The following is a 13,617-nucleotide window of genomic DNA, read 5'->3' as shown; positions in this document are numbered from 1 at the left end:
CACCATAACCTACCACCATCCCCACACCCTCAACCACCATAACGCCTACCACCACCCCCACCATAACCTACCACCATCCCCACACCCTCAACCACCATAACGCCTACCACCATCCTCACCACACCCACCACCGCCATAACCTACCACACCATCCCCACACCTCAACCACTATAACGCCTACCACCAATCTCACTACACCCACCACCACCATAACCTACCACCATCCCCACACCCTCAACCACCATAACGCCTACCACCATCCTCACCACACCCACCACCGCCATCTCCTTATCATATATATATACCAAGATTCAGATTTTATTCATATTTCCATGATGGGATGTTTAGAGAAGCTCCAACAGGCGGCGCCCCTCAAGAGCTTTCCTTATCTCCCTCACACTCCTAGCGGCGAACATCACAACTACGCACCTTTCCTTATCTCCCTCACACTCCTAGCGGCGAACATCACAACTACACACCTTTCCTTATCTCCCTCACACTCCTAGCGGCGAACATCACAACTACACACCTTTCCTTATTTCCCTCACACTCCTAGCGGCGAACATCACAACTACACACCTTTCCTTACCTCCCTCACACTCCTAGCGGCGAACATCACAACTACACACCTCTTTCCTTATCTCCCTCACACTCCTAGCGGCGAACATCACAACTACACACCTTTCCTTATCTCCCTCACACTCCTAGCGGCGAACATCACAACTACACACCTTTCCTTATCTCCCTCACACTCCTAGCGGCGAACATCACAACTACACACCTTTCCTTACCTCCCTCACACTCCGAGCGGCGAACATCACAACTACACACCTTTCCTTACCTCCCTCACACTCCTAGCGGCGAACATCACAACTACACACCTTTCCTTACCTCCCTCACACTCCTAGCGGCGAACATCACAACTACACACCTTTATAATCCTCCTTTAATTAGAGATTTTAGAGAGACTTTAACCGGGTCATATAAACTTACGACTGATAGAACGAAGTTAACAGGGCCATGTAACTTACGACTTTAACTTACGACACAAATACGGAATCTTAATACGGGCTTTTGAACTAGTGGTTATGGGAGCTGTTTGTGAATGATCTTGTCACAATTGAATCGAGGGAAGCGCAGTAGTGTGTTGTGTGGTGTCGGGAGAGTTAGGTAAGGTCAAGGTAAACAAACAGAGATCACTGATATAAAGTAATCATATAGACCTCCTCTAGTTTCATTAGTGGGGGAATAATTACACGATGACAAACAGACGTCAGTGAAAGTCCCGGGGAAGAAAGTGGAATAATTAATTTGTCGAAAGTAAATGATGTATCGATAACGTAAGAGGGAGATAATGGCGACGAAGAGAAAGAATAAGAAAATATTTAATAATTTGTAGATAAAAAAAAATAGAAAATGATAAGAGAAAGAATTATTTTTTACGGGAAACCTAAAAAAAAAAATATGTTGAGTTTCTTTTAAGGAATTAATTTAAGTTTCCACACACACACACACACACACACACACACACACACACACATATCGAGAAAATTTTTAGCCTTATAGTGAAGATCTTATCAGGGGTTCTCGAGAGGGACGGTCAAGTTTTAGGTGGTCTCTGTCATGTCCTCCTCGACCCCCCCCCCCTCTCTCGAGTGACAGCTGGCCCTCACCACCAGATGGCCCACATGTCCTCCTCGAGTTGTGATGGTCAGTTGGCATCTCCTCATTACTCCACTCATAACTTTTGCTAGCTTATTTCCTTCCCTCCTTCCTTCCTTCCTTCCTTCCCCCGTGGAAAGAAGTGACGAGAGGAGTCTGGGGCATGAGGCGCAGGAGGGGGGAGAAGAGGGGGGAGAAGGAAGGAGGAAGGGAAGGAGGGAAGGAGGGAGAGGAAAGACAGAGAGGAGAAGAAAGGAATTGAGATGGAAGGAAGGGAGGGAAAAGAAAGGAGCAAGGAGAGAGGTGAGGTAGGGAGGGCGGTTGTAATGGATGGAGGGAGGGAAGGAAGGGAGGGAAGGAGGGAGGGAAGGAGGGAGGGAGGGAGAGAGGGGATCACTTCAGGAACCATGACCAAGATGGCGTCCCTAATGCCTCCCTAATAATTACTTCCTCCGCCGCAGAAAAAAAAATCCTTTTATCCAAGCTTCTTCCTCCTGCTAAGTGTGCGGCAATATTCCATCATTTCTGTCCATCGTTCTTCCATCAGGTGCGACACTCTGGCTACTAATGGAGGCTGTGAGATGGGGGGAGGAGAGGGTGGTTAGAGAGGAGGGGGTTGGTGGGAGGGAAGGGGGGTGGGGAGGGGGGGGGGTAGTAGGAGGAGGAGGAGGTTAGTGCGGGGGGGTCTGGGGTTGTGGTAGTAGTGGTAATGTAGTGGTGGTAGTAGTAGTAGTAGTAGTGGTGGTTAGGAGGTTGTAGTGGTAGTAGTGGTCGGGGCGTAAAGCACTACCACCACCTCCATCGCCACACTAAACGTTCTCCTCATTATCCTCCTTCCCTCTTCCTCCCTTCCCTCCCTCTCGAAAATTTCTTCTTCTTCTTTCTTCTTCTCTCATTATCACATCGTCACCAGTTTCTTCTCCTTCTTCGCCACATCCTCTCACCTCCAACCATTTCACCACGCCGCTTGCCCTTCTCGCCACGCCTCTATTGAATCTTTCCTCACCACAATTCTTCTTCACCACACCCTTTCCTCACACACACCCTTCACCACACACCCTCTCACTATGTCTCTTCTCACCATACCCTTCTACCACATCCTTCCTGCCCTTCCTCACCACACCCAACTACCACACCCTTCCTCACACACCCTCTTCCTCACCACACTTTCCTACCTTGTTCGGCTGCCCCTGAAACAGAGAGAGAGAGACAAGAGAAAGAAAGGAGAGAGAGAGAGAGAGAGAGAGAGAGAGAGAGAGAGAGAGAGAGAGAGAGAGAGAGAGAGAGAGAGAGAGAGAGAGAGAGATGAAGGAAGGGAAGAAAGAAGGAAGGAAAGAAGAGAAAGAGGAGAGGAGAGGAAGCAGAGAGGGGGGGAAGGAAGGAGGAACCAGATTGTTAGATGATTGGACACAGGATAGCTCTTGTATTACTTAGGACGGATCATCGTACCCTCGCTCTCTGGTGGGACGGACGGGCAAAAGGACGGCGGGCGGGCGGACGGGTGGGCGGACGGGCGAGTAGGGAGGATAGAGGATAATTGAAGAGAGGGTACGGGAATGAAGAGGGACAGGGAGACGGACAGGAGGACGGGAGGAAGGAAGGGGCGAAGGAAGGAATGAAGGATGGACGGGCTGACGGATGGATAGAGGATGATTGAAGAGTGGGTATGGGTATGAGGAAGGAAGGAAGTAAGGAAGGAAGGAAGGAAGGAAGGAAGGAAGGAAGGAAGGAAGGAAGGAAGGAAGAATACATAAGAATGAATTGAAAAAGCCGAAAGGAGAGAGAGAGAGAGAGAGAGAGAGAGAGAGAGAGAGAGAGAGAGAGAGAGACCATTCCAGCTGCAGCAGAATAACATCAACAGCGTCAGCAGTCAGCAACACCAGTGCATCAGCAACAGGTGGGCCTTGGGCTGACGAGAAGCTGTCAACACCATGAGCCAAACTAGAGATTATATACCACATCAAAGCTGGATGCCCGGGCTAGTGGTCCTGTGGTAGTGTGGTGTGGTAGTCTGGTGTGGTAGTGTGGTGTGGTGTGGTAGTGTGGTGTGGTAGTGTGTGGTGGTGGTGTAGTGTGGTAGTGTGTGGTGGTGGTGTGGTAGTGTGGTGTGGTAGTGTGGTGTGGTAGTGTGGTTTGGTAGTGTGGTTATGTGGTGGGAGTGTGGTGGTGGTGGCCTATAATACATGTGCACACCTGAACACACACACACACACACACACACACATACACACATACACACACACACACATACCCATTCACACACAACTAATTTTAAATTCCTATGAAATTGCTTTTTTTCTCACTAATTCCTTTGCTTAAGAATCCAACTCGAGATTGCTGAGACGGATCAAATTCCCCGAAAAAAGAACGAATTTTAACCCCTCTGAGAAGGAGATGTGGATTTTACGAATAGACACGTGGAGGGGGAGGGGTGGTGAGGGGGGAGGGGTGGTCAGGGGAGGGGTGGTCAGGGGAGGGGTGGGGTCAGGGGAGGGGTGGGTCAGGGGAGGGGTGGGTCAGGGGGAGGGGTGGTCAGGGGAGGGGTGGTCAGGAGGAGGGGTAATGGGGAGGTGGTTGGGGGAGGGGTGGTCAGGGGAGGGGTGGTCAGGGGGGAGGGAAGGAGGTGTTTGAGGGGGGAGGGTGGTTGAGGGTAAGGGGTGAGTGGGTCAGGGATAGGGGAGTATATATCAAAGTGGGTGTGGTTCGGGGAAGTTCCACACGACTGCTTTTCAGCCAATGATAACCTCATCTAACTCCCATTCTTATCGACTCGGCGTTCTGATTGGATGCGAAAGGTGGCACCAAGGCGATCTTTGGTTACCGCGAGTGGAGAGTAATATTGATAAGGCTAATAATAATAATAGCATAAATAATGATGATAATGATGGTGATGAATTATTAGTACAAGTAATTATTATTATTATTATTATCTCGCTACATCATAACATCCCAAGAGGCCGCAACTCAGTACAAAAACAACACAATATACAGGTGGCAGGATACTGAAACAAATGACAGTCTACAATCAAGGGTTTTAATATAGATGGCGGGATACTGAAACAAATGACGGTCTACAATCAAGGGTTTTAATATAGATGGCGGGATACTGAAACAAATGACAGTCTACAATCAAGGGTTTTAATATAGATGGCGGGATACTAAAACAAATGACGGTCTACAATCAAGGGTTTTAATATAGATGGCGGGATACTAAAACAAATGACAGTCTACAATCAAGGGTTTTAATATAGATGGCGGGATACTAAAACAAATGACAGTCTACAATCAAGGGTTTTAATATAGATGGCGGGATACTGAAACAAATGACAGTCTACAATCAAGGGTTTTAATATAGATGGCGGGATACTAAAACAAATGACAGTCTACAATCAAGGGTTATAATATAGATGGCGGGATACTAAAACAAATGACAGTCTACAATCAAGGGTTTTAATATAGATGGCGGGATACTAAAACAAATGACAGTCTACAATCAAGGGTTATAATATAGATGGCGGGATACTAAAACAAATGACAGTCTACAATCAAGGGTTTTAATATAGATGGCGGGATACTAAAACAAATGACAGTCTACAATCAAGGGTTTTAATATAGATGGCGGGATACTAAAACAAATGACGGTCTACAATCAAGGGTTTTAATATAGATGGCGGGATACTGAAACAAATGACAGTCTACAATCAAGGGTTTTAATATAGATGGCGGGATACTAAAACAAATGACAGTCTACAATCAAGGGTTTTAATATAGATGGCGGGATACTGAAACAAATGACAGTCTACAATCAAGGTTTTTAATATAGATGGCGGGATACTAAAACAAATGACGGTCTACAATCAAGGGTTTTAATATAGATGGCGGGATACTGAAACAAATGACAGTCTACAATCAAGGGTTTTAATATAGATGGCGGGATACTGAAACAAATGACGGTCTACTACAATAAGCATTCTTAAATCAACTTATTAACGTGAAAATCATTACCATCATTCTAAACAAGAGAGATGTGAATGACAGCATCTAATTGGCTCATGATAGAGGGAATCCCAATTGTGTCTGAGCTAATCAAGAACAAACAGTAATTACACTATTGCTAATGACAGTGAAGTCTTTCTAGTGTTCTAACTGAGCTTGTGGCGGCGGTGGATGAGTGGTTTTCCTACTCGTGTGGTCACCTTTTGGTCCCGGAGTCGAATTTCTATTGGTGTGGAGGTAGTGTTGGGAGGGAGTGTGTGAAGGTAGTATGAGGAGGGAGTGTGTGGAGGTAGAGTGTAGAGGGAGTGTGTGAAGGTAGTATGTGGAGGGAGTGTGTGGAGGTAGTGTGTGTGGAGGTAGTGTGTGTGGAGGTAGTGTTGGGAGGGAGTGTGTGAAGGTAGTATGAGGAGGGAGTGTGTGGAGGTAGAGTGTAGAGGGAGTGTGTGAAGGTAGTATGTGGAGGTAGTGTCTGGCGATAGTGTGTGTGGAGGTAGTGTGTGGAGGTAGAGTGTGGAGGTAGAGTGTGGAGGTAGTATGTGGAGGGAGGTGGCGGCAGAATGTGGAGGTGAGTGTGAGGTAGTATGTGGAGGGAGGTGTGTCGGTAGAGTGTGTCGGTAGAGTGTGGCGTAGATGTGGAGGTAGAGTGTGGGAGGAAAGTGTAGCTGCAGTATGTGGATAAAGACTGGTGTTATGTCCATATTATCACCATCGAACGGTCGTACAAAAACATACATGGTTCAGAAATATCCACACCAGACAGACAGACAGACAGACAGACAGACAGACAGACAGACAGACAGACAGAGAGACAGACAGACCCATCCTGTTTTAGTCTGTGTTATGCGCGATGCCAGACACTCCTCCTGACTGATACCTTGGGTTGGCTTTAGACACGAGACTGTTTTGAGGGATAAGGAGTCGTGTAAGTGAGGTATAAGGGTAAGAAGTTGGCTATGGGGGGTGTAAAGGGGTAAGAGGTGTTAGGGCTAGCTAGTGTAAAGGTTTACAAAGAAAGCATATGGGGGGGTAAAGGAGATGATATGTTTGGGCTAGCTAGGGGGTGTAAAGGGGTCAGTATTAGAGATGGCTAGGGGGTAAGGAGGGTGTAAGAGGTGTTAGGGCTAGCTAGGGGTGTAAAGGGGGGGTTTAAGGGTGTTAGAGATGGCTAGGGTGTAAGGATATAAGATAGTTTGGGCATAGCTAGGTGTAAAGGGGTTTAAGGGTGTTAGAGATGGTTAGGGGTGTAAGGAGGGTAAGAGGTGTTTGGGCTAGCTAGGGGGTGTAAAGGGGGTTTAAGGGGTGTTAGAGATGGCTAGGGGGTGTAAGGAGGGTGTAAGGGTTGGCTAGGAAGTTGTAAGGTGATTGTAAGGGTGTTAGGGTTGGCTAGGAGAGTGTAAAGGGGTGGAAGGGTGTGTTAGGGGTATCCAGGAGGGTGTAAATGAGGTGTAAAGGGTGTTAGGATTCACACACACACATACACACACATACATACACACACAGACACACACGTACACAATACCTTAGCGTGGATCGACCAAGATAGGTTTCCAATACGAGGCGGAGAAGATGACCTCAGATACATTAGTTCTCACAGTCTTAATATCCGGGTGTGTTGGTTAGGTTAGGTTAGGTTTAGAACTGATGGAAAAACTAATGAATTTGTAGCAGAAAGATGAGAGAACTGCCCTAATGGTCGTTACTGTTGATCTAGTCGAACTGCGGACGATGTGTTAACGAGTGGAGGGTGTTGGTGGAGGGGGACAGTAGCCTGATATATCCACACCACAACGACTGGTCCTTCTGTAATGGGTGTTAACGAGTGGAGGGTGTTGGTGAAGGAGGATACTAGCCTGATATATCCACACGACAACGGCTGGTCCTTCTCTAGTGGGTGTTAACGAGTGGAGGGTGTTGGTGGAGGGGGATACTAGCCTGATATATCCACACGACAACGGCTGGTCCTTCTCTAGTGGGTGTTAACGAGTGGAGGGTGTTGGTGGAGGGGGATACTAGCCTGATATATCCACACGACAACGGCTGGTCCTTCTCTAGTGGGTGTTAACGAGTGGAGGGTGTTGGTGGAGGGGGACAGTAGCCTGATATATCCACACGACAACGGCTGGTCCTTCAGTGTGGGTGTTAATGAGTGGAGGGGTGTTGTGAGGACAGAGTCTGATATATCCACACACGACAACGGCTGGTCCTTTTCTTCTAGTGGGTGTTAATGAGTGGAGGGTGTTGGTGAGGGGCACAGTAGCTCTGATATATCCACATGACAACGGCTGGTCATTCTTTCTTCTAGTGGGTGTTAACGAGTGGAAAGGAGGGGACAGTAGCCTGATATATCCACACGACAACGGCTGGTCCTTCTCTAGTGGGTGTTAACGAGTGGAGGGTGTTGGTGGAGGGGGATAGTAGCCTGATATATCCACACGACAACGGCTGGTCCTTCTCTAGTGGGTATTAACGAGTGCCACCAGCAGACAACCTTACGAGGCATGTCAAATGGAAACTGGAAGGAAGAAGTGCTATTTGCTTAGTCCTTAGGCTATATATGACTAAGGTTGAATATCCTCTATCGTAGAATATTCTGTGATTAAGTTGACGAAATATACAGGTATGAGATAATTAGTGGTTGTCAATCATGGTTAGATAATTGATCATTTAATTTATTTATTTTTCCTCTTCAACCATTGATAGAAAAATCCTGGAAATTTAACTAAGGTAGATGTTGAAGTATAATTACCCCAACTACATATCTTTACCTGCCACTTATATCAGAAATTAATCAACAGGTGAGTGGTTCTTGGGATTTCTTGAGATTTCTTGGGATTTCTTGAGATTTCTTGAGATTTCTTGGGATTAATGTTTTAAACTAAGATGCAATTTCCAGGGAGATTCTTGAGTTAATTGTTTTTTTATTTTTGTTTTTGTTAACGTGATGGAAGGTTTGTTGAGGAGGTGTTGTTTATGTCTTCCCGTCTGTTTGTGTCTGTCTGAATATCCATTTGTTTGTTCGCTTGTCTGTTTGTTTGGTTGTATATCCGTTTGTTTGTGAATATTTTGTACTCTTCTGGGAAAACCCCCACACAAAAACAACAGCAACCCCCCCCCCCTCCCCCACACCCACAACCACACCCACAACAATTCTCGCTGGCAAAACTCCTAAAACACGTCAGTATGTCATTGTTCACCTGGCGGACAGAACAATGTGGCCGCTTCTCACTTGCCATTGTTGACCTGTCAATTAAATAATTTTTGATGTAAAGGAATTTAAAGTGAATATTAGTATAAGTCAATTGTTTGTATGTGTGTGTGTGTGTGTGTGTGTGTGTGTGTGTGTGTGTGTGTGTGTGTGTGTGTGTGTGTGTGTGTGTGTGTGCGTGTGTTAGAGTTTATATACGTGTTTAAGAAGTTATATTATTATTATTATTATATTATTATTATTATTATTATTATTAAACAATGAAGAAATTAACCTCATATGTACAAATACCTTCCTTTATCGCCTCAATGATAACCCTTACTAACTACCTAACGAGGTGGTTTATGTAAATTTTTGGAAAAATATTCTATCTGACGCACCCTGTATCATTGTAATTACTTACTCTAACGAACTCTGTATTATGTTAACTATCACATATATATATATAAAATGCTATGTTAATTATTGTTATTTACTCCTTCAGGGATATATATATATATATATATATATATATATATATATATATATATATATATATATATATATATATATATATATATATATATATATATATATATATATATATATATATATATATATATATATATATATATATATATATATTATAGGAACTAATCTTTCTATGAAACTATACTTTCTATTCACTCTTTCTATCACACTAAACTTATCTAGCAACTTTCTAATCACCTTTCATCAAACTAATCTTTTTAATTCCTCTACCTTTCAAAATAAACTTTCTAACCTACCTTTTCTGATACACTACCCTTTCTAACCTACCTTTTCTGATACACTACCCTTTCTAACCTACCTTTTCTGATACACTACCCTTTCTAACCTACCTTTTCTGATACACTACCCTTTCTAACCTACTGATACACTACCCTTTCTAACCTACCTTTTTCTGATACACTACCCTTTCTAACCTACCTTTTCTGATACACCATCTTTTCTAACCTACCTTTTCTGATACACTACCCTTTCTAACCTACCTTTTCTGATACACTACCCTTTCTAACCTACCTTTTCTGATACAATTACCCTTTTCTAACCTACTTTTTCTGATGTACACTACCCTTTCTAACCTACCTTTTTTCTGATACACTACCCTTTCTAACCTACCTTTTCATTACACTCACCTTTCTAACCTACCTTTTCTGATACACTACCCTTTTCAACCTACCTTTTCTGATACACTACCCTTTCTAACCTACTCAGTCTATCAAACTAACTTCTCTAACTAACCTTTTCTAAACGTACTAAGAGGAGTGTTTTTGTTTTGTTTACATGAGCAGCGTGGGGGAGCCGGGAGGCGGGAGCAGCACCATGGGGGCGGTGAGAGAGTGGTTGAACAACTGCTGGAGTCGCGCAAGTTGATTCTCGTGATCGTGGCCATTGCTCGCCTTGATAACATGCTCCTTACCACAGTCGGTGAGTGCCTGCCCACCCACCTGACTCACCTACCCACCTGACTACCCACCCACCCACCCACCCGCCTCACCACTGCCTCACCCACCTGCTCACCACCCACCTACCCACCCACCCACCCACCCACCTGACCACCCACCCACCCACCCACCACCCACCCACCCACCTGACTACCCACCCACCTGACCACCCACCCACCCACCTGACCACCCACCTGATCACCCACCATCTGTCACCACCACCACCCACCCCACCACCCACCACCCACCCACCACCTGACTACCCACCCACCTGACTACCCACCCACTGACCACCCACCCACCACCCACCTGCCCACAACCTGGCCACCCACCCACCACCCCTACCCACCCACCCACTCCACCCACCTGCCCACACCCGGTCCACCCACCACCTACCTGCCCACCTGCCTATCCACCCGTCCAACTGCCCACCCACCCACCCACCCAGTCACGCCCACCCACCCACCTTGACCACCCACCCACCCGACCACCCACCACCCACCCACCCGCCCACACCCGCCCACCCACCCACCCACCTGCCCACCCACCCACCCACCTGCCCACCCACCCACCCACCTGCCCACCTGCCCACCCACCCACCCACCTGCCCACCTGCCCACCCACCCACCCACCTGCCCACCTGCCCCACCTACCTCCACCTGCCCACCCACCCACTCACCTGCCCACCTGCCCACCACCTGCCACCCACCCACCACCCACCCACCTGCCACTCCACCCGCCCACACTCAATCTACCCACCCACCTGCCCACCCACCCACCCACCTGCCCACCCACCCACCCACCCACCCACTCCTGCCCACCCACCCACCCACCTGCCCACCCACTCCACCTGCCACCCACCACACCTACCCACCTGCCCACCACCCACCTGCTCCACCCACCTACCTACCTGCCCACCAACCTACCTGATTCTGTAGTGCCTCGTAGGTGAGTGAGTGCCTCCACCCGCCTGTCGATAGATGCCGTCCACTCATCTGTCGGTAAGTGAACTTTTCTGTATCCTGTCGGTGACCGTTTTATGCTACTTTGTTCCTGTCGGTTGGTGTGTCTGTATCTGTCGGAAGGTCTGTGTGTCCATCGGTGGTCCTGTGTGTCTGTCGGTCGGTTTGTGTGCCTTCGATGGGTCTGTATGTATTCGTCGGTGGGGTCTGTATGTCTGTCGGTGTTGCCCTTACGAACCCACGTCCTCACAACCCATAGTCTCGTCTACCCGACCCACAATCACACCCACACATCTGGACATGGTATAGATTCACGCCCACCACCTGGAGGTAATATTATAATACACACGCCCACACGCCCACACGCCCCTCACTTGACGTATGGTGTTTATTGTTCTCTCTCAGTACCTGTTGATGACGTCACGAACAGGTTCTCCACGACCCCCCTGATGACGTAGAGCGTGACGTCACAGTGCCCTGGGGGGGTTATGTGAATGTTTTATCTGTGTTTCTCTTTGTTTGTGTTCTAGAAAGTGTTTTTGTGGGTTTAAAGAGCTCCAATGTACCCCAACTCCGCCCCCACCCTGCCCCTACCCCTGCCCCTACTCCTGCCCCTACCCTGCCCCACTCCCGCCCCTACTCCCCGCCCCCACTCTCCCTCTCTCTATCTCTAACCCCAAAATCTCCTTCGCCTCCCTGTCTTTCACTCTGCCTCCTCCTCCCTCTCTCTCCTTATCTCCTCCTATTTATCCTCACCTCCTTCCTTCTCTCTCTCCTGCCCCCTTTGTACCCCCATCACCCCTCACCCCCACCATTGATCAGGGTGGTTACAGAAGCCTCGACACCACTCTTGTTCCTCCGGTACCCCAGTTCGATACCTCCTTTAGGATCCTCCCTCTTTCTCCCTCTCTCCTTTCTCCTTTCTCCCTCTTCTTCCCTCCCCATCTCCTCTCTGTACTCTCCTCCCCTTCCTCTCCCTACCTTCCCTCTCTCCCTCCCCCTCACAAGAGACCCTAACCAACACCACCACTTCTTCCTTGAAAAAAGTCTTAACATGGGATCTTTATGCCTTCTGGTCTTGAGGTCTTGAAAGTCTTAATTTTAGGTCTTGGGTCTTATGTTCTAGTCTTGAGTCTTATTTAGTCTTAAGTTTCAATCATTTATTAATTTTACCGATGTTTATTAAAAAAAACAATCAATAACCATTACAATAAACATCTCAATATATAAATCTTAAGAAACATTTCAATATAAAGTTTTAATAATAAATTTCAATAAACATTTCAATAAACATTTCAATAAACATTTCAATAAACATTTCAATAACCATTTTCCTTTGTTTTTCTCTATGTATTTCAGTGCCAATTATACCCAAGTACTTATACATGTTACGTCACCCCAACGCCACCGAAACTACCATCATCGAGACCACCACAACTACCCTAACTACCACAACTACGCCCCTACAATCCCCACTCCTTAACAATGGTAAGGAATATTCTACAACTATTACAACTCCTACTATTACTACCACCATTACAACTATTGAGAGTAAGTTGATGTGAGGGTGTAATGTAAGGATCGTGGTTAGTCGATAGTGGTAATAGAATGGTGGTAATGGTGGTAATGGTGGTAGTAGTAATAGTAGTAGTAGTAGTTTAGTGGAGGTAGTAATAGTAGTGGTAACAATAGTAGTAGTAATAGCAGTAATAGTAGTAATAGTAGTATTAATAATAGTAAATAGCAATTGTAATAGTAGTAGTAGTAGTAGTAATAATAATATGGTACAAGTAGTAATAATAATAGCAATAATAGTAGTGATAATAGTAATAATAGCAAAAAAATAGTAATAATAAAGTGTGTACGTATCTGTGTGTGTGTGTTATTACAGGTGTGTGCGTGCCGTGTCCTCCGTGTGCGTCAGGGGGGGAGACTGGCCCTCCTGAATTCACCTCTTTGGAACCCCAGGCACCGACACCCCCCCTGTGCCTCCTGGCTTCCCTCCTGAAAAGGTGAGTCACTCTAAGTCACTCTAAGTCACTCTTTAAGTCACTCTAAGTCACTCTTTAAGTCACTCTAAGTCACTCTAAGTCACCTTTTTGCACTGTCACTCTTTTTAAGTCACCTTGTCACTCTAAGTCAATTTTAAGTCACTCTTAAGTCACTCTAAGTCACTCTGTCACTCTTAAGTCACTTAAGTCACTCTTGTCACTCTAAGTCACTTTTAAGTCACTCTAAGTCACTTTGTCACTTTAAGTCACTCTAAGTCACTCTTAAGTCACTCCAAGTCACTTTGTCACTCTTAGTCACTCTAGTCACTTTTAAG

General features: G+C 46.3%; 1 protein-coding gene across 1 annotated transcript in view; it reads left to right on the top strand.

Moving 5' to 3' along the window:
* Nucleotides 1-13,617, top strand: part of LOC121861722 (synaptic vesicular amine transporter-like) — a 53,977-nt gene that overhangs the window by 20,214 nt on the left and 20,146 nt on the right. The window contains 3 exon segments of the mRNA XM_042359637.1: nucleotides 10,177-10,312; nucleotides 12,651-12,779; nucleotides 13,183-13,303. Coding sequence (XP_042215571.1) covers nucleotides 10,177-10,312; nucleotides 12,651-12,779; nucleotides 13,183-13,303 — 386 coding nt within the window.

Source organism: Homarus americanus, unplaced genomic scaffold (genome assembly GCF_018991925.1).
Source record: "Homarus americanus isolate GMGI-L3 unplaced genomic scaffold, GMGI_Hamer_2.0 scaffold43243, whole genome shotgun sequence".
NCBI lineage: Eukaryota > Metazoa > Arthropoda > Malacostraca > Decapoda > Nephropidae > Homarus > Homarus americanus.
Note: the sequence above shows the minus strand (reverse complement) of the source record. Positions and strands in the feature narration are given on the sequence as shown.